Raw genomic sequence first — 23947 nt, forward strand, 5'->3', positions numbered from 1 at the left:
TCCGACTGAGCGTCCGAGTTAAAACATTATCATCGAAGTCAAGCCTCCATCGAGCGCAAAAGAGTTGGAAGTTTGGGTTGAATGCTGAGCAAAGTCCATCAACTAAGTTTTATATGAGCCGAAAAGATAAGGCCAGACGGATTTGTATAACAATTAGACGAAAGACCTGACTTCGTGAGAAAACACATTCGGTCTGGACTTTGCTATTGCATGACATAAGTCTATCTGTATAAGTATTAATGAACGCGCGGGAATACAGGGGGGTGGATCGAAGCAGAAAACGATCAGTGGATATGCCCAAAAAAGTGACTATTCGTAGACCGGCTGATATCATCATTACGGTGCAAACCCTTTGATTCCATATTGATGCCGGAAGGGGATAAGAATACAGCGGCGAATGTCCGATATGAGAACATGAGATCCAGACTGGTCTAGCATGAGGCAATGATGATATGTAAAAGATGCGGCGGCATCGAGGCAGCACATCCTGTTAATCGGCGACAAACATGCTCGGTGGCCGCGTCATGGTGGCATTGCTGCTACCGTCGTAGAACATTTTGCTGAGTGGTCGCGCTGGTCTCTCTCTCCGTCTTCCTACGCGCATACTACGTATCGCCTGGTCAAGGTCGCCACGCCCAACAGATTTTCCAGCAGCATATCCTTGTGATGAAGTCGGGGTAATGGATGGCGGTCTCAATTTCGAATTAGGAGTCGCCATCTGATTACTCTTGAGCGTCTGTAACCGCGATGAACGAAAATGACAGAGTTTCAGTATGGAACAACTCACCGGTTCGAAGCTGTTATCCAAATGTGGTGTAATCTTGGGGATGGGGGCGGCCTTCTTGGCCTGGGCATCATGTACCTCAAGAGTGCATTTCTACAGAAAACAACTTTAAGAGTCTTTAATGGGATGATTATAGGACAACTGACCTGTAGCGAAGATGAAAATGATGCAACCAGGCCAAAGAAGTCTTCAGGTTTCGGGGCATCAGAAGATTCAGGATTCTCTCCATAATAAGACAGTAGAGATTTCAAATCTTTCTCAACAGTTATCTTCATGTTGTCCAGTGCTTGAATAGGCTGTTCAATCTCTTGGACAAAAGACTAGGGTATGGATCAGGTAGCGATTCATCTAAAAGGACAGTTTCGTTACCTTCATTACCCCAAGGAAGTGATCTTCTTTGCCTGCGGATAGTGGCTCTTTGAAGTTCTTGATTTCTGCGTTTACACGGGAGAGCCCCAAGACTAACTGGTTGGTGGAATGCAAGAGGGGTTGTACAGACACTAAGAATAATTCAGTGGTATGAACGTCCATCATGTTAAGTTAACATACCTCTCGCAGCAGCTTCTAAGTTGGGCATCTCGTCAATAAAGGTCGCAAGGGATGGATCAGTGCGTAGTATCACTCGCGCAAGATAGTGCAACAATGTCGGGCAATCTGTCTCTCCTCGAGCAGTTTTGGTTTCCTTCAACTGCAATATATGGTCATAAGGTTGAGAAACAAGCGTTCCGCAACTAATGCCACGAACCTTGGAGAGAGCATCCAGTTGAAAACCCAGGGCGCCTCCACGGAAAGAAGAACCGTTCAGAACGTTGCCTAGTGTTAAGACAATCTGATAGAGTAAGCAATTTCAACGTAATAGCTCTGTATGGCATGGTCTTACTTGGAGAAGCTTCTTGAATTTCAACGAGGATCTAAGTTCACGGGAGGCATTCCGTAGGATATTGAGTTCTGGCCTGATATCTTCAATATCCAACTCGAGTTTACGGCGGTATAGCATGCATTCTAGGCGCTCCGTGAGTCGAGGTATCGCCATAATCTGTTCGGCGTCAGGCTTGTTTTTTAAGCTAACGGACTAGTCTAGTACTTACCTCGCTGAAGTATCGATCCGCTTTCGACAGCTTAGAGACATCAACATTACGAAGGCTCTCAGCCTGAAACGAAAGATAATCAATAACTGGATACAAAGAAATACTTGCAGAAACTTTTGCGTACCTCTTCAGGCGTAGGAAGATGTTTGCTAATAGCCTTCAAATCATCCACAGAAAGGATAGCGTCATTTACACTGAGTAAAGCTTTCTTTATATCCGCATAACCCAGTTTAAACCGAGACAACATTATGGCTAGCGCGTTGTCAAGAATTTGTCTCTGTATTCGTTTATAGGCTACATACCGACATTATTTGCACGGTTGATGTCTAACATTGTTGTAACATTCTGTTTCGCCGATGGCACCCTAGTCCGGGATGCGGCAGATGTTGTATTGGCCAGAATGAACGTGGTTTCTAGATCACCGAAATCAAATTCAATCGTTGGCGAGACATCGCTCCAAACAGTGTCGGAGATTTTTGAGTTGTTCAGTTTATTCCAAAAGAAAGGTTTGAGTCTCTTGGCAGGTCTGTTCGTAGTTTGGACACTCTTATATCCCAGTGGTAGAGGGGGTGGGGGCGGGGGAACGCCCGGGGCCATCGGAGGCGGAGGCGCAGCAGGTGGTGGCGGCAGTATACCTGGAGGCAAGGGAGGCGGAGGCGGAGGTGGTGGTGGTGGAGGTGGAGGTGGAGGAATGCTTCCCATGGCCGCCCCTGGTGGCGGGGTAGGAGAAGAGGGGATGGCTCCGATTGACTGTGGAGATACGATTGGAGGTGAAGATGGCGAAGCGAAAGACAGCATAGGTGGAGGAGGCGGAGGTGGAGGTGGCGGTGGCGGTGGTGGCAGCTTGCTAGACTCATCCACAACAAATGAGGTCGTAGCTTGCTTGGGTGGCTTCGTAGGAGGTGGAGGTGGAGGCGCTTTCGCAGCCTTGAATGCCTGTTCTGTTTTTGGTCTAGCATCCAATTGCGCTTTTAGATCAGCAATCTCCTTGATAAGCTCAGAGATCCGCTCGTCCTTCTGCGCCAATCGTTCAATGGTCCGTTTTGCAATCTGTTCAGCATCTAGTTGATTCTTAGAGGCTTCTCGTGCTTCTTCCCTGGAAAGAAACCTCGTGTAGACGGATTCCAATGCGCGCTTGAGGTAGATAACTTCCTTGTCCTTAACCCCAGTCTCAGATTCCAGTTCTGCAACCTATTCTTGTCTTTTTGGAATTTGGTCAATGAATGGAGACGATAAACGTACGCGAGTCTTTAACTTTGTAATTTCATCCATGAGCGCGTTCCATTTAGCTCGATCGCGGTCGCGTTTGGCACGCTCCTCCTATAACCATGACTGAATCGCACCGCGTCCATATAGAAGCAATACTTACAGCTTCCCTATCCTCAGCAGGATTTTGGGCTCTATAACGGTCTAGTTCAGTTTGCAGCTGTAGAACCTGTTTTTCCTTTTGCACCAGACGCTGGACGACACCATGAAAATTTGGCTGAGACTATGCACTGTTGAGAGTAGGAAGTTTGTCTTTGAAGAGATATATCTCACCTCCTTTCCTGCCGCTTTTTTCTGCGGGGCTGCCATATTCAAAGGCAAACTTTTCAGCGTTGTAATCTCAGCCAATTGCTGATCGGTTTGTTCGCGCAAACGGCTTCGCTATAAAGAAAGTATAAGCGCTATTTTACCTGACTTGAGAAAAAAACAAAACACCTCGTCGCTCAGTTGTTCCACTTTATTTCGCAGCTCTTCGAGCTCCTCCTCAACGATTTGCGAAGAGACGTGGTGGGAGGCTTCATCAAGGGAGAGTTCTTTACCAGTGACATGTTGTACAGACGTCGCAAAGCGCTTGAGGAATTCATGCCAGTTTTCTCCACTAGAATAAAACCGCTCGTTACAGACGTCCTGCGAAGAAACACAACACCCACAAATTATCCAATAACGCGGCCTGCTCCACAAAACGGTCAAATATAAAGAATAGATCTATCTTCGTTTGCCTATAACCACCAATTTGGAGTTGCTCGAGATGAAGCTAGAAACATAACCACTCACAATCCCATATCTTTCCTCAAGACCTCCCCGTAGTGCCTCAGTATTTCCATCATAGTAGGATACAATTCCCCATGCTGTTTGGCCAACTGGACTAGATCATGTAATGCCAACTCCGAATCCGATTTAGGTTTCCCTCCAGCATTCTTTGACATTACTTCTTGCATGCGTTCCCTCATATCCTCTTCATCTTCGAATTTCTCTTCCGTATATACATCCAGTTGGGTTAACAAGGATTCGGGTGGTTTGACGTATCTAAGAGCCTATGCAGATGTCTTTAGAATTGAAGCCTGTAACCAAAGGAAAAGGATACGTGCGACGATGACTTCATTTAAACCTCTTCTACCAAACTCTTCGCGTAACATAATTCTTTCCTCCAATGACTCGGGACAGTTCGTAATAGCATTAACAAGTGTCATGGCCGATGTTCTTGCTTCCCAAATACCCTCTTTTTCATTTCCATAAGAACTCTCCGTATCACTTTCAGCATCATCTTGCAGTTCGGATAGGCGTAATGTACCAATCAGCGTCTCGAAACGGAAGGATTCGTCGAATGCAACACGGAAGTCTGACAAGGCAGCAAGCACAGCTTTGTGACCCTCACTAACGGAGAGGAAACATATAGCAGCTAGCAATTCCGAGGCAAGAGTATGCACTTTGACAGAGGAAGCGTGGAGAGAGTAGGATATGTGAGTGATGACAACCGGTGACGCCAAAACCTCTTCGAAGCCCGGCTGCGAAACAGCTCAGGTGCTTCTGAAGATCACAATTCTAGGAAACATGCTTACCTCCGTATTAAGGAGTACGCGCAAGCACTTGATGACTTCGAGGAGCACAGAAGTTTCAACATCACTCAACGACTTCTTCTTCCCTACCAAATTCGCAAGCAGAGCAGCAAGCGCTTCCAATCCTTTCTCTTTAACAACGAAATCCTTGATAAAGGCGAACTTGACGGTGGAAAGGTGTACGCGAAGAGATATAAGATGTTTGACAAGTTTATGGTCTGGTGCTTTGTTGCCGAGGAGAGGTGCAATATACCACGAAGCCGTCTCCTTTTCGTCTATCGACTTATCACCTCCAGATGAGGTCCACCAGCTACTCCATAAACCACCAGTACTCTGCGGTTGGATAGGTTGTACGTCTTCCACAACCTTTGCCATTTGCGCCTTACTTCTGCCTTGGGGAGACACCATAGGACCATGGTTGAATTCGCCACTAGTCCTATTACTCTCCGATGTCACCACGGGTTGAGCAGTGGTAGGCGAGCCCCAAGATGACAATGAAAATCGGCGCATTAGAGTATCTCCGGTTAACTGAGGAACAAGCCGCGGTAAAAGATTTGAAGCACTCGAGGGACCATAAGATGCCGCATAGGATGAATTCTGGTCGTGGGCACCTTGCTTGGGGCTCGAGTGCATGTTCTTCATTTGGCGACTATTTTGCAATAAAAGTTTCTTTCGTTCGAACGGAAGGGCGATCATATCACTGCGTTTATTTCCTTTCATCCCTAAATCATCCTAGAGATATGTCCACAACCGCATTTTCTTTGAATAAGAGAAAGACTTCACATACCAACATAGCTTCAAATGCAGGATCAAAGTCTTCATCATCACTAACCTCCCCTGTCGAATTAGTAAACACAGAAGTTCCAATATGCTGCTCTAAAAGTTTTGGCTCGCTAATGCTCATCCGATTATTTGTTACCCGTACAGCGCTATTGCGATTCGGCGACGATGGAGTTGGAGAGGAAGGGCGTAACCAGCCATCAAACATACTCGACAGTCGATTTGGAGTAAACGAGCCATAACGTTCTCGTGTATTCGCTGGTGGTGGCGGAGTTGCCGGCGATTGCGGTGGTCGAATTTGACCAGCTATCTTTGCTGTATCTTCACCATCTCCTTCGTCGTCGTCGTGCTCCCTCAATGCTTTCAGCGTGCTCTCTGAAGGTTCCGTCGGCAATGATACGCGTCTTGAATTTGCACGACGATACCATTCGTCTGGGACACAGAATTTGAAGTAGCGTTTAGCAGAGGATGACTTGAAGGGGTTAGGACAAAATGGAGAGAGGACGATATTGGAAATATTGCAATTTTCAGGCAGTCGCGTAGTCTCTGAAATCCAGCTGTCAATTACGAATCACTGCAGGGAATATGCGAGAGCGTACTTTCGACATCTCCATCCCTCCAAGTTTCTTCCACGACATAAGTAAGATTACCACCCCCGGGCACGGGCAACACTTTCGTCAATCCCAATTCCTTCAATACCACCTCAACCACTTCATCCACAGTGGTTGACCAGGCGAGGAATATCCGATACCGAAACCCATCGTGAAGTTCCGGTACTCGCAAGAATGACAAGAACAACGACAAGGCCGGATGGAGAGAGACAAGTCTCAAAACCGGTATATGCAAATGTGAAGTCAAAGGAAACGCAGAAAAGTGTCTCGACGCGTCCGCTGTTGTTGACTTGGTGATGAAAGGGGCAACTTTACAGCCAGGCTCGACGAGACCTGAATTACTTCAGAGTTCGTATTGATGGTGATCGAACCTCTTACAACTCACCATCACCTAACCGCACAAGCTCATCTTCTTCCCATGGTCGTCCACTTCTCTCCTCTCTAATCCTCTGCAACGCCCATCCTTTGTCTCCCAAATCGCCTAATATATCTCTTCTGACCTCTTCTAACCTCGCCAGGCGACCAACAACATCCTCAACTGTGCCTTCTTCAGAAGGTAATTCCACAAATTGTAGTGATCCGGTTACGAGTTGGATGGGTATAATCAAGGGTTGAGAAGCCATCTATAATGATGCAATATATCGTTCGCCGGATAACGAGACGTCGAAGGACTTGTGAAAGTACAATCTTGTCGAGCTCCGAGTCAGAGACGGTAGCAAGCCTCCGTAGAGATATATAGATCGCCTTTCCTGGGAGCGGCAAGAATTCTCCGAGATACGCGGTGTTGCCGATAGATATCCAAAATGTTAGAATAGGAATTAGAAGGATAGTACAGCGGCAAATTCGGAGGTACAGCGCCACTTGTCTCCCTTCAGCTTCATGAGGCCCACCACGTGAGTGCAGGTCGACCAAGGAGGCAATCTTTCCTCGGCTGCCACGCGTGGTCAGGGACTGATATCAAAGGCATTGATGTATATTTTTACATTTATCATACATGTTAGACTATGTAGCGGGGTATACAGTACGGTTATTACAGCACAAGGATAGATGTGGACGTCCTATATCATCAATATGCGGCGGATCCAGACGCCATTGACGAACTATCTAGATCTACTCCAGGATGCACCATGTAATAGACACGAACGTTTTCGCCTTCGACGGGGATAGACGATTCTTGAGTGTCCGACGACAGAAGAGAGTCTTGAACATCACCCCTGGCTTCTATCAGGTAACTTTCCTGTTAAAAGAGTTAAAAACTATGTCGTCCAGTCAATATGATGTTGCACCAACCTTGGTCATTCTCCTCAACACCTTGGTTATCAGTTCTTTGAGATAATCCAAATCCTCGGGCTCATTGACTTCATGCTCCCTCGACTCGAGGTACCAATCGATAAGGTCATCCTTGTCGACCCCCTTCCCCGTCTCCCTCTCCTTTTCAGACAAATACAGAACGACCAGGCTAACTGTTTTCATATATTCATCATGTGAGATCTTTAAACGAGGTTTCTGTGCTTGTTGTACCGGTTGTTGTGGAGGCGCAATACTAGGTGCGCTAGACGATGACGAGGCCTGAGGCCCGGTGGCATGGCCGTTGATAATTACGGGCACCGAGCTCTCATCCATGGCCGAGGACATCTGAACGTCTTGACTTTCTGCATCTGTAGTTTGTCCGTTGGGTAGACGAGCCTGTAGGTCTTCTTCGTCGTCAAAATCGATATCATCTTGTTCAACATGGATGATGGATTGTCGGAGTAGAGCATATGCCTCACGGACGAAAGCGGGGATGATCTACCACCAGATTATTCCACGAGATCAACAAACATCGATCACAATGGAAACTAACCTTATCCGTACAGTTCGCTCTCGCGATAGCTTCACTCAGCCGAATCATACTCTCAAGCTGACGAACGGTGATACGGTATGAGTTTCTGCCCGCGCCTGACGCATCATCCTGTCGCAAAACTCGATATTTCTCCACAAGGACATCAGCTGCTTCAGGGGTAAGCTAGGGCTCACAATCAATATACGGGAAGGAGTAAGAACTCAAAAGGCGTACCTTGGGGTTGAACGTCCTAGCATAACGAATGTACCGCTGTAGCGTCTCCGTGCTAAATTCGGGGTTGATAGCCTCATCTTGGAACCGATGCACATTGACGATATGTCTAGCGATGTTTAGGTCCGTCTTTTCGTCACATTCATCCAGTACCACAAAGAACAAATCAAAGCGACTCATAATAGGCGCACTCATTTGTAAATTGGCGCGGAGAGACCTTTTACGGTCGTAACGACCCCCTACTGGATTGGCAGCAGCGAGGATCGAGGTGCGAGCGTTGAGAGTAGCATGTATACCAGCTTTGGCTATGGATATAGTCTGCTGTTCCATAGCTTCGTGAATGGCGACTTGGTCCGAGATATCCATCTTGTCAAACTCGTCGATGGCGCAGATCCCATTATCGGCAAGCATGAGAGCACCAGCTTCAATTGTGAAATCGCCTGTTTCTTCATCTTTGACAACAGCGGCAGTTAGACCAGCTGCAGATGACGCCTTGCCAGATGTATAAACGGCACGAGGTAGGAAAGAGCAGATATATCTAGATAGAATGATGAACGGAAGGTCAAGTGGGGGACGCCATGACATACTTGAGAAATTGTGATTTTGAGGTTGAAGGATCTCCAACAATGCAAATGTTGATATCGCCACGGAGATGCATACCCTCTGGCGTTTGCTTATGCACTCCTCCCATCAACTGTAGCAAGAGACCTTTCTTGACAATTTCGTGTCCGTAAACGGTTGGTGCTATACTCTCAACTAGTCGAGAGTAGATATGATCCGATGCAATCATAGCCTTTAGCTCTTCAAATTCGGGCTCCGTCATTGATTGAATGAGCGCGAGGCCTTCGTCATCTCCATGCACTTCTTCACCCCGGATATTTGTTCCGACCTAAAGATAAAAAGCGAGATCCCATAAATAAATAAAAAACAAAGTCTGACACTATGTTGACGTACCCGACCATCCGCATCATGAACCATGCAAGCCAAGAATGCGGTTTTATACTGCAAATCGCGAACACCCAAGCTCTTCAAACCCGTCACACCATTGCCTCCAACACCGCCTGTAGTTGCATTGCCTTGAAAACCTTGCCGCTGGATTTCCGCTTTGTTACCACCAGGCAAACCCAGCTGGCTAACATCGGGAACGACAATGAAAGTTCCGCTGAAAACACATTTATCTCCTGCCTTCGCGCGCTCTACCATTTCACCTCTGAGGATAACATCCAGAGAACGAGGCATAGACCCCGTCGGAATCTCAGATGGATTTTCTTGGATTCGCACTTTTTGCCAGTCAGTGAATTTGGAAGAGTCGATTTGTAACTGCCAGACGGTTCGATTACCACACGTAGGATTAGGGCATAAAGAAGGCTGATAGACATGAGCATGAGGAGTGAGTCATGACAGGCAGGAAACTCACTTCTGTGTACTTGAACTGCTGCTCAACATCGTTCACAGTACCGTTGCAAATTTCGCAAATGAAACTTCCGTATAGTAATTCCGGTCGTACTTCGCTAGTGCGAGTAACTGTGCCCCCAATACTCATAAGGACGCCGATCTTTTCAGTGCGGAGATCACGGATGCCAGAGACCAAGGGAAGATGATAAAAAGCAATATTGAATTCTCGAGATTGAAGGTTGGCGGAGTCGGTACTGGCAGCCGTCGGGTTAATCTTCAAATAATCTGGCGCGTATTCCGCAACGAGATTCCAGAGTGCCCGCCGCATGAAAGGAAGGAATCGATAATATTGTTTTTGGATCGCATCGGCAAGAACGTCATCACTTTGAAGCAAATGTCCGAAATCGACATAGAGTGTTGTCAGCTCGAAATCGCGCATCGTAAGGATTTGCTGGACGTAGACAAGTTCGCCTCGGGGTTCATCTTCGATCATGCCATCAGCGCTCGGTGTGGGAGCGAGCTCAATTTCTTCAGTGAACCTATTCTACTATCAATCATCACATGAACAAGTTGAAGCAACGATTTGCCTACGTTCGAAGGAAGTTTTCAAACGTATCTGCAACACTTTCTCCAACAGCATCTTTAACGAGGGGTACGTCTGCATTTTGAACACGAGGTCTCTTCTTTTTCCTTGCCCTGGATTGCTCAATCGCTTCTGCGGCCGCATCATCAAGAGTCAAAGCATCGGTTGTTGTCCGTCTTTGTGGGGTCTGAGTACGGGGTAGGGAGTCAGGCTCTGACGGAGCACTGGGCGGGAGCGAAAGGTCGATTGGAGGTGGTGACGATAGCTGGTCAGAGTCCATTGAGGCTTACAGGAGAGTCGACGCGTCAATTCTCAATCATCTTTAGGGCAGGCCTGATCGCGTTCAGCGTGACTTTAATACTGCAGAAAATCAGAAACGCAGGACAAACAATATTGACAGGCTTTAAGTTGAATAAGATACATAATCTTCACAGTTCTGTGATCTGCATACCTCGCAGCAATGTTATCAAAACATAGATTGCAAAGGAGTCAGGGCAACATTGATGATATTAGTAGATCATTTTGTGCTACAGCGAAAGCCAACAATTCAGAACCCAATTTCATTTCTACAGTTAGGGAGGCGACGCAAATGGTGGATATGGCCGTTGGAATATTATGTTATTGATTTCTCTCTAGAATTTTGGATCACCAGATTCGTTCATAAACCGACTTAAAGCTTTGCCGACAAAGACACCATATCCGAGGAGGAACAAGGTACCTGAATAACTTCAAAAGTCGGAAAACCTTGGCGACACCAGGACACGTTGTGCACCTCAGCCAACTTTGGCTAGTCGGGGTCCGAAAAGTCTGTGAGTGTTGACTCCTTTAAAACCTCGACGAGGATTAAGAGCATACTTGGATTAGAGATACGAATTAAAGGTCAAGAGCAGGGGAGCAGGAGCTCGGTTTGACTAGTCATAAAATGTAAAAAGTGCAGTGAGAAGCCCTATATGCGAATTCGCAAATACTACATACCAAGAAAATGAAGTGCAAACAGTTTGCATTGTCAAGAGTCGAAGCATCAGCTACTATCTGTCGCAGAAACGTTGCACTAAGTGCGAGTGAAGGATCGATCCAAGTCCATGGGGGTTACAAGAGAGTCAACGCGTCAATTGCCAAGGATCTTTAGGAATCAGAACCGCGTCGGCGTGACACTAATTGCTCGTGACACACCCCGAGATTTGACACTTTCACTCATGTTGTCACGCCGTCCCCTCCCTCTCTAGCTATGCAGGACCTTGAGCCTCTCGACCCAGTCTATGTCGCTGATGTGCTTTCTAAACCCCCGTTTATAACCATTCCAGGCGTCATAAATGTCCGCGATCTTGGCTGTTATCCCTCTACAACTTTCCCGGGTAAAATCACCAGACCTAGGCATCTCTACCGTTCAGCAGAAATAGCAGGAGTCTCACCAGAGGGTAAGCTAAGAAACGAAAAAGAAACTTTCAATAAGGATCTCAACGCTCCGATAAATAGGCAAAATCCTGTTCAAGCAATTAAATATCACCCGAGTTTTCGATCTTCGGTCCGACATCGAACTCCAGAAATACAATGCTCCCCTCCCCCAGATAGATGGAGTTGAAATCACCCAGAACCCTGTCTTCAAAACCATAGATTATAGTCCTGAGATGATAGCGAAGTACGTGCGTGCTCATCTCATCCGACTTAATGCGCCACCAGAATATCTACAATGTGATTCCCTTCATCTAGACGATACCAACTTTATGCCAGTGGAAAAACAGAGGTCAGAAATCGTTTCATTTCAACGCCATCCTTCCATATTGACACCCAGATCCCAAATTGAGGCTTTCATGGAACTTTACTCCCAAATCCTTGAACACGGTGGCCCCGCGTTCGGGAGCATCCTTCGACACGTGAGAGACAAACCAAACGACGGATGTCTCTTTCATTGCACAGCTGGAAAAGATCGTACCGGTATCATTGCTGCCATCATTCTCAAAGTAAGAATCGATCATCTCAAAGTGGCACCCTGTCATTGATGTGGATGGTTGACCAAGCTTGCGGGCGTAGACGACGAGATGATAGCCAATGATTATGCCCTAACGCGCGTTGGTCGTGAACCTGCAAGACAAATGATCCTGGCACGTCTCACCAAAGAACCTTTATTCGCCTCGAATAATGAGGCTGCTCTCAATATGTTTACTTGCCGGTGAGCTCATTCTCCCTGCATTTACCCGACCTACGCTTACCCTAAGGTCAGGCATGAAACTATGACAGCCTTCCTGGAGCTGCTGCAGGACAAGTATGGTGGTGTTGATACATATGTTAAGAATTATCTCGGTCTCAGTGATGACGATGTATGCAAGATTCAGGAGAATATCCTTGTATCAAGTAGTTCGCACCTCTAGTATTCACCTCACCAGTCAAGTCACTCTGAATACAAGATCCATACTCATTTACTCGATGCAAAACCTCAACGCAAAAAGAAATTTAGCAAAGGACTCATCGATTACATTTGCGTCCGGGAATCTAAAGTAGAGTTGCGAAATAATATACACTGAAAGGTCGTAAGGCAAGTAAAACGAGATGCACGAAAAAAATAGCATGATGCAGCAGAACTAGACAAGATACAAGACAAAGTGAATGCGTCAAAATCAAACTTTCTTTCCAGAGTCTACTGTTGGTCTTCGACTACCCGCCATACCCCTCTGTGGCGCGCCTACTACAGGAGCTGAAGTAAATCCTGCGTTGGAAGCGCTTGTGCCACCATTGACAGCTTGCCCCGTGGCAGTTCCCGTATTCAACCCGCTGGTTATCCTAGCTTTCGGGTTCAATGGCGATAACGCGCCAGTCCTACCGACAGGTGCAGGCAGCTCGCCCGTCACCCTTCTCCGCATACCTGGTCGCTGGAACGACACAGGTGGTCTCTGATTCGACCTCTCACTTGAAACTTCCTTTTGGTTCATCTGAAGACCACCGAGATCAAGATCTCGATCCGAATACCCAGACATATGCAACGATCCACCGTCACCCATTGCTTGCCTTCGTGCTTTCTCGTGCCTTACTTGCACTGAACGAAAGTGTGCTAGAAGCTCTTGCCACTTGATGTCGTCACGACTAATTCTTGAACGCGACGAAGTCACTACGGCAGGTTTAGGTGCGATATGGAGGAAACCAGCGGAGTTGACTGCATTGAGCCGATTCCGTAATGAATTGAAGGCCGAGCTTTGAGGAAGCAGCATCAAGATGCCATACAGACATTTGTAAAGATACGGATACTTGTCAGGCTCCAAGAGCTGCAGCCGAATATCTGGAAGTTGATAAGGGTCGGTGGGAAAAAAAAAAGAAGGCAAAGACATACAGGTAAACACGGGCGATTCAATGAGCTGAACGAGCCCATCAATCTGTACCAACATTGGTACAGTGACCTCGAGGTCGGCACTTTAAAATTATTGAGCCAATGGCCCCTCTAGAATTAAATCGCTGCTCACAAAATATAAAGGAGATTTGATGCATGCTCGTAGGCTTGAGCCAATAAGCACAGAGAGACAAGAGATACCGCATTGTGGCACCACGACTTATATAAGGTAGTGAAGAGGGCTTGGCCGTCTTGCTAAGGGTGAACATTGGGAATCAAACCATGATCAAATTCCTGGGACACATACCCGATTTTCCAAGTTCTTGAGTCTTCTTCTAAAATCGGCAAGTTCAAGTGAGGTGATGAGGATAAGGTTCAACTTCTGTACGATAACACTAGCAAACTCAAGGTCCTACAATCTATAATTTCAGTGATGCAAGAATAAGTAGGTCAAGTTGATCAACTAACCTCTTCTTTCTCTATGATTTCCGCGAAAGTTCTATAAATCTTCTCGGTGCTCATGTTGAGGCACAATTGTCGAATAATGAGACTACCCCTGGTTTCCAATAACTTCCGATCCGTGCTGAACAGCTCAAGCAAATTATGCATGAAGGCTTTGAAATATCCTTCCTCAGATAACGACGATATCTGTGCAATGAGCCGGAGATCATTTTTGATGACCTAAAACTAGATCATATACAAATAGTTCAAGCCAACCGAAAGCGTAACGAACCTCCTCCGAGCTGTCATTCAGAGTTTTCAGAAGCACTGGGAACGTCCCATCGTCCATAGACAGAATCTATTCGAGAATTCAATACAGAGTTCAAGACTAAAGGTTTACATTACCTTGCGAGGCGCCTTTTGATGTAACATGATCAACCACTGCAAGGTCGTAACCCTTGTTTCTTCCCATTCACTCAGGAACTGTATTGTCAATTCATTCACAGTTAATTGGTAGTCGAACGGGTCTGCCTCCTCCTGTATCGGCGGCTGACCGCCTGTGCCTGTCGAGTCAGCAGGCGAAGACGGCCTCGTGCCCGGGGTGGGTTGAGTCGCAGAGTCAGGTGAAATACCTGATCTTGTTGTATTATTCGATATTGAGGTGGATGGAGGTGCGCTGGTACTGCCAGCTGGCACCGGCGGCAAGCGACTCGTTGGGGGTGGCGTGCGGATTTTTTCTGCTCTTGTTGAGGTCGTCGTAGTCGTCGTAACAATGGAAGCTGCTTTCTGGACCTGATCGGCAGGAGACGGTAGGGACTTTATTACGTCAAACAATAGCTTGTTGGTCTTGATTGCCACCGACTGTATCATTTGAACATGATGGGCAAGATTGGGGAGGATGCAAGGTATTAAACGCGGTGTGAAAGGTATCATGACTTCATGCGCCCATGTGAGGAACTCGGCCAGCCACCTTAGAGCTGTTGACTGCTGTATTTCATCCTCTGTGCAAAGGTGAGATGCATAGGTTCAAAAGCAAGATAGTCTAACCCACGTTCACGATCAAGTTGCTGTATGAAAATCTCAATTATTGCTCCATAATTGATGCGTACGCCTTGTCCCGGGACAAGTACTACCATTCCTCAGAGTCAGTGATAATTTCTGATTGAAATAGAGAAGGATAATACCTCCATTCCCCTTCTCATCTCGTATGGGAGATCCGCTTCCTTCATCACTAGTTCCATTGGCCTCGAACGGCGACTCAGCCACTTCTAAGACAGTGCCATCATAACTTTCTGCAGTCATAGAGCCTCGGAGATCGGCAGTATCTGTCCGACTCAAACTATCTCCTTGTCGTTTCCGTAGCGATTCACGTTCATCTAAATGGTGTGCAACATAGGTGACATCGCGAATCTCATGCAGAAAATCCGCTAAAAGATTCTCAGTGGCAATCCTGACTTCCTCGATGGGATCCGAAAGATATTTCCTAGAAACCAATGAGAAATAGAAATCGGAAAGACGGATAGACTTACAATAATCCCTCCAAAAATTCTGGCAGATATGTGACGAGTTCAAGTTCGGGAACACTGTCCAAAACATTGATCCATGATACCAGATAGCTTCGTGTGAAAGGACTGAGGACGTATATCCGTTCTCTCAGTAACGGGATGAAATGCGGGAGGGAAAAGGCTTTTCGTGGTTCCTGCTCCCCGTCCCCTGGTATTGTCACCAGTACGCTCATCCTCTCCTCTCGTTCATTTCGCACTCTCTCCGTCTCTGGATACAACGGAATATAGTACGCAGCAGACTCCGCGACAATATCCTTCAACAACCTGTCGAGAAGCTCCGCGCCATTCTTCACCGACAATTCTGAATCTGCTGCGAGCTGAAGTTGCAAATGGATATATCAGTTCGCCTTGCTTCACTTTTCTAAAAAGTCAAAAATGACACTGACCTTACTCAGCGCGTCGAAAATATCATTGAAATATACCAGCACCTCTCCTTTTGATACTTTCGCAATATTGTACAAGCATTCAGCAGAGAAATATCGAATTTTACTTTCGGGGTCGACAAAACATGCCAGCAGATGTTCGATGAACTTCTCCATATACGGAGCTACATCGACACCCAATGCAATGGCTGTTCCCGCAAGTCCAATGAGGCCTCCATTCCGAACATGTAAGGCGTTGAGGTTGTTACTGAACATGTCAACTAACTGGTCGATTATCGAGTTGATACGTTCTCTGCCGCCCGTTAGGTGACATTCCCTGACTTGTCTAGCGGGCCCATTATTAAGAGATAAGTACAGAAGAAAAACAACGCGCACTTCTCGAGGTCCAAAGCGGCCGCCTTCCTCTTCTCATAGATCTTGTCAACAAGTTGCCTGGATATTGCAGCGTCTGTTCCCAGAGTCAGAGGCTATTTCAATGACAGTAAACCCATTGAAAAGACTACCCATCGGTGGCTCAAACTGGTGTCAAGAGATAAAATTTCATGCAATGGCGCGGTGGAGGAAGGTGTACTTATAACGGCATGTCACCCCGTACTTTAGTATCGACAGACGACTTGAATGGCCCTAAATTTGGACCAAACCGTATCAAACAACGCGCGTCATCCGTCCAGTTAATACACTCCAGGCCCGGTTACAACGGAAGAAACCACATAACAATAAGTAATTATAAGGCTATGGAGAGCAACGCCCGCTGTGTACTAGGAAGGCTAGCTCGAAAACTCGAAGCCAGCAACATGCAACAAAGTGGCGAACTGGACCTTTGAGATACCATAAAGCTGATCGAAGCTAAAACCTGGCCTTTCACTCAGATCGCCTAGTATGGCCGATTATCAGTAGGAATACGTAGTTGGGAGCGTAGAAAATCCTCACCACTGTTGTGGTACATTGGGTCGGCGACTATGCAGTAGATACACTTGTTAGGACCCATTCAAGAGAATTTAAAATGTTAATTAGTGCTTACTCGGTCCAGCACGTTCGAAGACTTGAGTCCCTGGGTATCCTAGATCATAGAACGACTGTACATCGTTCAGCTGCTTTATAAGGATGATTGTCGTCGATTAAATTACCTGATGGTCGCTACAACAAGCCTGAAATGGAGAATCATCAGTTGGAGGGGTGAGTGTACACTCTTGAGAGGCACTCACTGCGGTGTAACCAACAGTAAGCTCACGACTATAGAGCCCGGAAATGTTGGCCACAAGTTGTGCGGCTTCCGGTGTACCAATCCTGATTTAATTATTAGCTACATTATAGTCACCTAAGTGGATCCAAAAATCTACCCACGTCTCAGGAAGGCCAAGCTGTAAAGGTTCGTCTGGTGCACGATATGCCAGCATGTCAGCTTGAACGACTAGTGCGATCTTTTCTCCTTCCTCCTTCAATTTACCTGCTCGCAATATAAAACAACGGATTGGGGTACCCTGTAGCAAGACTACGCACGCGCATATCCAATACTTCCCAAACGACCCTGCTCTTCGCCACTGAAGGCGATGAGTTCCACGTTGGTATGAAACTTGATGCCTTTTCGGCCGATGGCTCTTGCGATCGCCAACAACGAGGTCGTCCCAGATCCATCATCATCGCCACCTGGTGCTCTCGTCCTGCCAAAGCTACCACGGCTGTCATAATGAGCGCTGATTATGACTCTAGTATCACTCGGAACAACGGGCTTATATCGACTAAGTATGACAGCATCCAGTTGAGTCAATAGAGCGTAAGCAATATGCATGCATACTCACCAGATGACATCTGGAGAAAACCCATCCATGAATGACCAAAGCTCGCATTCCGCTCCACTCTCCTCAATTCTCATCTTGATCCATTCCGCCGCTACCCTTGCCCCAGAAGTGAACGAATGCCTTGACTCAATTCCACTCTCGTCATCTTCTCCGGTCAAGAACCGAACATCACTTTTCATCTGCTCGATATCGAGGATATTAACGGAAGCCGCGATATCAGGATTGAACCGTAGCTTCTCAAGTACTCTTCGAATTGGCTCAACATCTTCGTATGGAACTGGAAAATAAGTGGTGGGAGAAGATGGCAGAATGGTCGATTTCCAGAACCTCGGTAGGACAAGGTCAAGACTGTAAGCGTCTTCGGGAGGTACAGAAACCAGTAGTGCATCCGGAGACTGATACAAGACCTCGACTTCAAGAGGAGAAGGCGAAAGGAGTGGTTCTTGACTGGTCTCGCGAGCTTCCATACGTATACGCCCAAAACGCTTGAAAAAGTCGTCCATATGGTCGTTTTCCACGTTGACAAGGTTCGCCTCGACGACTTCTTTTTCAACCCACACCAGACGCTTTTCCTTCCCCTGCGCGAGTTCAGCAATATGAGCCTCTAGTAGAGACTCGCTCGATCTGAGCGAATTCAGGCATTCTGTGTTGGAGAGGAACACGCTGTGGTAAGCACTCAGGCCGGAACGATAATTCCCATAAAACGAGTTAGACAAACAAGACTGTGATGTCAGGAAAGCCTCATCGAAGGGCGCGATAAACAAGAGTGCAGCAGAGGCAGCCGAGAGAAAGGGACTCATGGCTCTGATGTAGTCAAGTGGGAAATCACATAAGGCTCATCACACACTTCACACACTTGCGTCAAGGGTTACACTTACTTCGAAGACCAAGTATATATTCAAATGAATGGGTTAAAAAACAGGACATCTTAATAAGACCCCACAGCCTTACGAATCGAATCGAGGAGAATATCATTAGAGTCGCCGCCCGCCTCCCACATAGCGAAGCCTCTCATGCCCTTCGACTTGACAAACTTGCCCTTGGCCGCAAATGATTGCGCATTATCGAAAGCGACCATAATCTCTGCAGATGTATTGTATGCATAAGGCTAATATATCCCATTAGTTTCTTTGGTCATCAGAGGAAAATCGAAGCCCTTACAGTCTGACTGCATGTATCAAATCGGTGTGGAACACCCTGAGCAAAGTCGCCGTTTTTTGTCAAGTAGCCTTGCTCAATGAGACCCCAAAAGTCGATGTTGCCTCCGGGACCCTGAGCTACGCCACACTCGTCGTTTCCAGCGGCATCATCCCAAGAATCTCCAACAGGGGGATCAGTCGTATCAAACTTAGGGTGCGAGGCGAGTGTGTCCGTGCCGTTCACAAACGCGTCAGCCTTCTTCACCCTGAATGAGTGACCATAAGAAGGAACGCCGAGAATGAGTTGATCCATCGGTATACCAGCCTCATTCCAGGCTTTCACGCCCGAGGCACCAGATCCAAACTGATTGTCAGGGGTTTCGCAGCTATCGTCGAGCGGGGAGTTGGGGCCGACTGTAGGACTCCAAGGTCCCCAGATATCATAATCAAAGATGGCAATCCAATCCAGAACCTTTGCGAATGCTGAAACGTCTTTGCTGGGCATGCCGTCTGGCCCGGCGAACGGCGCAATTGAAACTGCTGCTGAGATTGTGAGCTTAGCTCCGAGGGGGTCTTTGCGCAATTCTTGAAGGAGAGCGAGGAAGTTGGCTGTGTCGGACGGGGAAATTGTGTTACAACCAATGCCTTGTCTGCCGGGGTATTCCCAACTATAACGGGTTTAGCGACCGACTATCTATTGAACGATGTGACCTTACTCGAAATCAAGACCGTCTAGCTTGTACTTGCGCGCAAAGTTGACCAAAGTCTTTACAAACAGGGTACGGTTTTGAGCAGTTGCAACATTAGAGGAGAAGAACAGTGATCCAGTCCAGCCTCCGACGGAAACAAGTGCTTTGACATGCTACAAAGCATTCATGAGTACCACTGTGATTCAAGGTAAGACAGTACCGTACATTCTTCTTGGCTTCAGAAACGAATTGTGGCAAGAGTTCTGCGTTGGATCCGTTTAACGTCAATAACCTAACGTCCGGCGTGGTCTCTCTATATGTTGGTTATATTTAAATATACTATATGCATACAATCAGAACGAGGAACTTACGCAAACGCGTACGTCAGATGGGTATACTTGTCCCAGCTGACCTTTGAAAGAGGGAATCCCGTAGTTGAATGCCATCCAGCATACCACGAAGTAGCGACTGCCGAGTTTGAACGCGGAGCAGGCTCATAAGCTGCGCATTCCTTTTCTCTCGAAGCCGCCCTTCCATGATTGTGTGCTGTAGCACTGACCGTAAGCGCAAGGAGGGCGTAACACAATGTCCTAGAGGAAGAAAACATTGCGCCAAGTGCGTCTAGAGAGGAGAAAGGAGAGATATGATGATGGAATTCTCCTGAGGCAGTGGTTCTTTAAAGGGGGGCAAAATTGGTGTTGTGTGATGGTCGCTCTTTGATATATGATACAGATGTGACGAACGGGATAAGGAAACCAACAACTGAGCGCTGGAATCTGAGATCCCATCTTCAACGTGGAGCACCGGATTCATGACCCTTCCACAGTGCCCATGCTTCGAAAAACCATTGGCGGAGAGCCCCGAAACAGGTCGAGTGCATCCTCGAAAGGACGTAACTGAGGGTCGACGGCAGGTCAGATGAAACGGCGCTAATTAAGCAGACCCTCCATCTGTTGCTAGGTTTTGATGCCGGACATGAACACTGCCAGCAGGAATGCATCAAGCGTTTCCCACCGTCGGTATATTTGAACATCCGCAAAGAATCTGATTTGGCTAACTTCAGCGATCGCGATATCAAACAGGCGAGTACAGCCAAGGGATCCACATGGGAGAGGCGAAGATCAGCGAGGGAAGAAGAAGTTGACACTCTTCTGCTAAGCTCCAACGGCTTCAACACACGCTACATTTCAGACAGATGGTCCGAACGTAGCCTACAGTCGACCAGCGGAACGTTAAGCATCAGGTATGGGATATAAAGGAAAAGCTAGGCCCAGTGAGCGCATGATTTCCTGTGTAGTTGATCATGCATGATACATCATGACCTATGCGCCGACATTAGTTGAGGATTCCATAACAGGAATATGGCATCCTTCCAAGCAGATTAGAACAGTCTCCTTGAAATATGATAGTTGCGAACAAACGGCCTTCTTCTCAATCCAAAGAACGGGATCCTCATTCTCAAGCTGTCCGGGTGTTCCTATAACGCCCACGCTCCTATCTTATCGCAACAGAGCGATTCAGACGGAAGTCATGAAGAAAATCCAGCGGCTTTTAATACAATTGGTTGGACAGAAATGACACCTCAAACTTCATCAATAATCTCAACTCTCTTTTCATTCCCTTTCGCCACGATAGCAACCTTGATCTTCCTCTTCGACGCTTTGACGGGGTTAGGATCCTGCGAAAAATTAGTCAAAGTATGGTTAATTGAAAGATTCGCCTTACCTTGAAAATCTCATCCAGTTCCTCACTACGGAAGGAAGAAAAAAAAATTCATTGCTCAGATCTTTTGCGTAAAAAGAAGGAACAGATACTTACAGTGTCCTTCCCTTGGTTTCGACGGCAAATAAGTATATCACAACACACTCGATTAGATCCCAGACGACATAGACGAGATAGAACTGGACGGAACAAGATAAATTCAAAAGCTTTGGTGCTAAGATCGTTCACTTACCTTCCATTGAATACGCCCAAGACCAATCGGTCCCGCATAGGTATTCACGAAGCTAGCACAGTTAACTGCCAAGGAGTATCTAGCAATGAATTAATTAGTACCGAGAGCAGAGGGGTTTGGAAAGGGGTACATACACGGCCATTCCTTTTGCTCTCGTATTGTATTCTAGGGCTTCAGTTGGAATAACGGCTTGAAGCGGCGTATACGCGAGACTGAATACGAATCCGAAAAGGACTACGCAGTATACCATTAGTTTGGCGTTTCGTGGTGCACCAGCAGAAGCTCAACATACAAATAAAAGCAATGGCGGCATTAGCGCCAGTTGGGTTTGCACCGTCAGAGCCCCATTTGGCCGTCAAACCCGTCACAATTCCGAGAGTTGCTGCACAAGCAAAAGTTCCCCAGAACCAGATAAACCTTCTTCCGACTGAACCATGATAATTCAGCGTTAGCCCGTCAACATTCCAAAGAGAGACGGAGAGCACCACTGACTTTTATCAGTTAAAGAAGTCCCGATAAGTGCTCCGACCGCCGATATAATGGTATTCACAAAATTGAGAGTGATCGCTTTATTTTGAGACGTCACCCCAGCGTTTTTGAATAGGATGGTAAGGAAGTATCTGATGACTCGCATAAGCATTACGAAGGAGCAAGTTGAGCTTTCAACCCCTGAAACGTACCCCAAGCCGTTGCCAGACCATTGCTGTAAGTCGATGAGTCCTGTACTTCGTTCACATAGATGAGACTTACCCCGAAGAAGGCCATCATTATTACTACGCCCATCCGATATCTCGCACTTGGCGTATTAACAAGTTCGGAGTAATCGTACCTGTCGTTTTTCGGTACGAGATCTCATATCCTCGTAAAATAATCCCTCACCATCGTTTATCTGAAGCATCCAGCTTCACAGCTTCCTCGTATTCCTTCCACTCTAATTTGACCAAGGGGGCATTTTCATCACCATTACCATGATACTTTGCCAAAATTCTCATGGCTTCCTCTTTTTTACCTCGGGATATCAGATAACGAGGTGACTGAGAAGGATTTGAGTTATTGGCTTATTTTTCGAGATGCACAACTGACCTCGGGAAGAAAGAAGGCGCCAATTGCAAGGATAGAGGCAGGGACGACCTGCATTGCGAGGGGCAACCTCCAAGAAAGGGTGGACGAACTTCGAGTAGTTGCGACAGTTATTCCAGCTACAAACCAGTCAACATTAAATTCCTTACGAAGGATTTGTAACGTACTGCAAAGGATTGAGCCAGCATAGTAGAAAGCTGGAGGGTACAGATTCAGACTTTGGATGCATAAGAGACAGAGTTTCTTTACGCACAATTGAACCTATAAGGGAAGTTCAGGTTTCTGTCCAACCGTGACAAATAGAAACTTACAATCCTGTTAGACGTCCACGCCACTATTCATACTTGAATTGAGTACAATTTAAGACTTCTGATCTTCATAAGCTCTCACCTGCGGTGGAGACATTTCAACGACGTATGCAGGAGAAGCCGTCGCTGTGATCGAAACACCAAACCCGAGGACAAATCGACCACCAAGAAGGTATTTTACATCCCGAGCAGCAGTAACGACAATTGCACCTAAGGTAGCACAAATTACTCGCGTACTTCCTTCGAAATTTAATCCAACGACGTACCGATGACGACGATGAATCCTCCTATGGACTGAAATTAACAATGATGAGCTCAGGCACGTTAGACTCAGAAAGAGTGAATATACCATTCCTCCTTTGCGGCCAAAAGTATCGGTAATGGGACCTGCAATAAAAGCCGCAGCAATACTGCCTGCATGACGCCATTAATACAGGACTTCGTTAGGAAGGAATTCGCGATACCTATTGCATACTGTTTCAAGGGATTAACTATAAGAAACCATAGGATGAGATGAGTGACATACTATTCCAAAGATGATAGCCGTGGTGGTACCCACACCACCTCCGGCATCTTGACCATCGATACCAAAGTACTGCAGATATTGTCTGAGCAATAATAAACTGTTAGGTGCGCAGTGTTACACAAATCCAAGTCAACGCACGACATGCCGTTAATAGCACTCATCACTAGTCTTCCGTCAACATCGCAATTGTCAGATATATCATGACGGAACCTACCTGATCCATCGAAGCCATTGGTCAAGCTTCCCATAAACGCAACCAATAGAATGAGAAAAAGTTGTATCGAGCGCCAATCCGTTGCTTTTAGCTGTGGTCCTGTTGATAGTGCCAAAGCGTATTCCGCATTCAAAACTTCCATGAAATTGGCATTGTTCAACCGGGTATCGTCATACTTTTCTGCCTGGATTTCATTGTCAAGTTGAACCTCTTGAGAGGATGTTCTATCTTTCTCCATGTCGTTGGCCTTTCAGAGTCGTAACGCGTTTCAGGTACGGGACTGGGAAGTGAGGGAAGATGATGGGCGAAAGAAGCCTTAGATATACGAAGATTATCCGTACATGTACAAAAGGATAGCAGGAGCGCGTGATTGACCGAAAATGACCCGGATGTCGCATGCACTGAAGGGTATAA

At 46.7% G+C, this 23947-nt stretch overlaps 7 protein-coding genes across 7 annotated transcripts; 1 reads left to right on the plus strand and 6 right to left on the minus strand.

Annotated features, from left to right (window-relative positions):
• Positions 1–409: 409 nt before the first annotated feature.
• Positions 410–6708, minus strand: AGABI2DRAFT_211919 (hypothetical protein; the record flags this gene model as incomplete). The annotated part of the gene is made up of 21 exons (XM_006456727.1): positions 410–727; positions 788–877; positions 931–1104; positions 1154–1284; positions 1334–1472; positions 1530–1613; positions 1665–1820; positions 1873–1935; positions 1997–2124; positions 2175–3063; positions 3115–3192; positions 3242–3361; positions 3412–3519; positions 3574–3736; positions 3789–3857; positions 3913–4172; positions 4227–4643; positions 4698–5426; positions 5482–6020; positions 6074–6418; positions 6471–6708. The coding sequence occupies 21 exons, from the start codon at positions 6706–6708 to the stop codon at positions 491–493; spliced, it is 5157 nt and encodes a 1718-aa protein (XP_006456790.1). The 3' UTR covers positions 410–490.
• Positions 6709–7151: 443 nt separating this feature from the next.
• AGABI2DRAFT_78833 (hypothetical protein) lies at positions 7152–10396 on the minus strand (the record flags this gene model as incomplete). The annotated part of the gene is made up of 8 exons (XM_006456728.1): positions 7152–7322; positions 7376–7873; positions 7929–8090; positions 8142–8676; positions 8726–9027; positions 9093–9506; positions 9556–10072; positions 10125–10396. The coding sequence occupies 8 exons, from the start codon at positions 10394–10396 to the stop codon at positions 7152–7154; spliced, it is 2871 nt and encodes a 956-aa protein (XP_006456791.1).
• A 915-nt stretch (positions 10397–11311) lies between these two features.
• AGABI2DRAFT_195791 (hypothetical protein) lies at positions 11312–12489 on the plus strand. Its single transcript, XM_006456729.1, has 6 exons — positions 11312–11534; positions 11593–11755; positions 11827–11860; positions 11922–12077; positions 12135–12286; positions 12338–12489. The coding sequence occupies exons 1-6, from the start codon at positions 11345–11347 to the stop codon at positions 12483–12485; spliced, it is 843 nt and encodes a 280-aa protein (XP_006456792.1). The 5' UTR covers positions 11312–11344; the 3' UTR covers positions 12486–12489.
• An 80-nt stretch (positions 12490–12569) lies between these two features.
• Positions 12570–16405, minus strand: AGABI2DRAFT_228940 (hypothetical protein). The gene is made up of 13 exons (XM_006456730.1): positions 16328–16405; positions 16200–16272; positions 15828–16149; positions 15406–15758; positions 15109–15359; positions 14928–15014; positions 14282–14877; positions 14169–14234; positions 13904–14116; positions 13743–13847; positions 13569–13690; positions 13439–13518; positions 12570–13387 (listed from the first exon to the last, which is right to left on the minus strand). Exons 1-13 carry the CDS (start codon positions 16329–16331, stop codon positions 12732–12734), a joined length of 2928 nt encoding a protein of 975 aa, XP_006456793.1. The 5' UTR covers positions 16332–16405; the 3' UTR covers positions 12570–12731.
• A 95-nt stretch (positions 16406–16500) lies between these two features.
• On the minus strand, positions 16501–18113 carry AGABI2DRAFT_195793 (hypothetical protein). Its single transcript, XM_006456731.1, has 8 exons — positions 17624–18113; positions 17325–17563; positions 17169–17271; positions 17030–17111; positions 16952–16972; positions 16846–16900; positions 16755–16781; positions 16501–16698 (listed from the first exon to the last, which is right to left on the minus strand). The coding sequence occupies exons 1-8, from the start codon at positions 18088–18090 to the stop codon at positions 16592–16594; spliced, it is 1101 nt and encodes a 366-aa protein (XP_006456794.1). The 5' UTR covers positions 18091–18113; the 3' UTR covers positions 16501–16591.
• Positions 18114–18485: 372 nt separating this feature from the next.
• Positions 18486–20170, minus strand: AGABI2DRAFT_211936 (hypothetical protein). Its single transcript, XM_006456732.1, has 5 exons — positions 19823–20170; positions 19677–19764; positions 19479–19624; positions 18785–19430; positions 18486–18731 (listed from the first exon to the last, which is right to left on the minus strand). Exons 1-5 carry the CDS (start codon positions 20056–20058, stop codon positions 18552–18554), a joined length of 1296 nt encoding a protein of 431 aa, XP_006456795.1. The 5' UTR covers positions 20059–20170; the 3' UTR covers positions 18486–18551.
• Positions 20171–20967: 797 nt separating this feature from the next.
• AGABI2DRAFT_195794 (hypothetical protein) lies at positions 20968–23831 on the minus strand. Its single transcript, XM_006456733.1, has 21 exons — positions 23534–23831; positions 23458–23482; positions 23320–23401; positions 23258–23267; positions 23143–23207; positions 23060–23087; positions 22876–23003; positions 22797–22819; positions 22739–22746; positions 22653–22682; positions 22489–22604; positions 22285–22439; positions 22156–22234; positions 22086–22108; positions 21898–22025; positions 21698–21832; positions 21540–21639; positions 21406–21484; positions 21270–21352; positions 21177–21201; positions 20968–21129 (listed from the first exon to the last, which is right to left on the minus strand). The coding sequence occupies exons 1-21, from the start codon at positions 23769–23771 to the stop codon at positions 21034–21036; spliced, it is 1656 nt and encodes a 551-aa protein (XP_006456796.1). The 5' UTR covers positions 23772–23831; the 3' UTR covers positions 20968–21033.
• Positions 23832–23947: the final 116 nt, after the last annotated feature.

This window comes from Agaricus bisporus (assembly GCF_000300575.1).
Source record: "Agaricus bisporus var. bisporus H97 unplaced genomic scaffold AGABI2scaffold_14, whole genome shotgun sequence".
Classification (NCBI taxonomy): Eukaryota; Fungi; Basidiomycota; class Agaricomycetes; order Agaricales; family Agaricaceae; genus Agaricus; species Agaricus bisporus.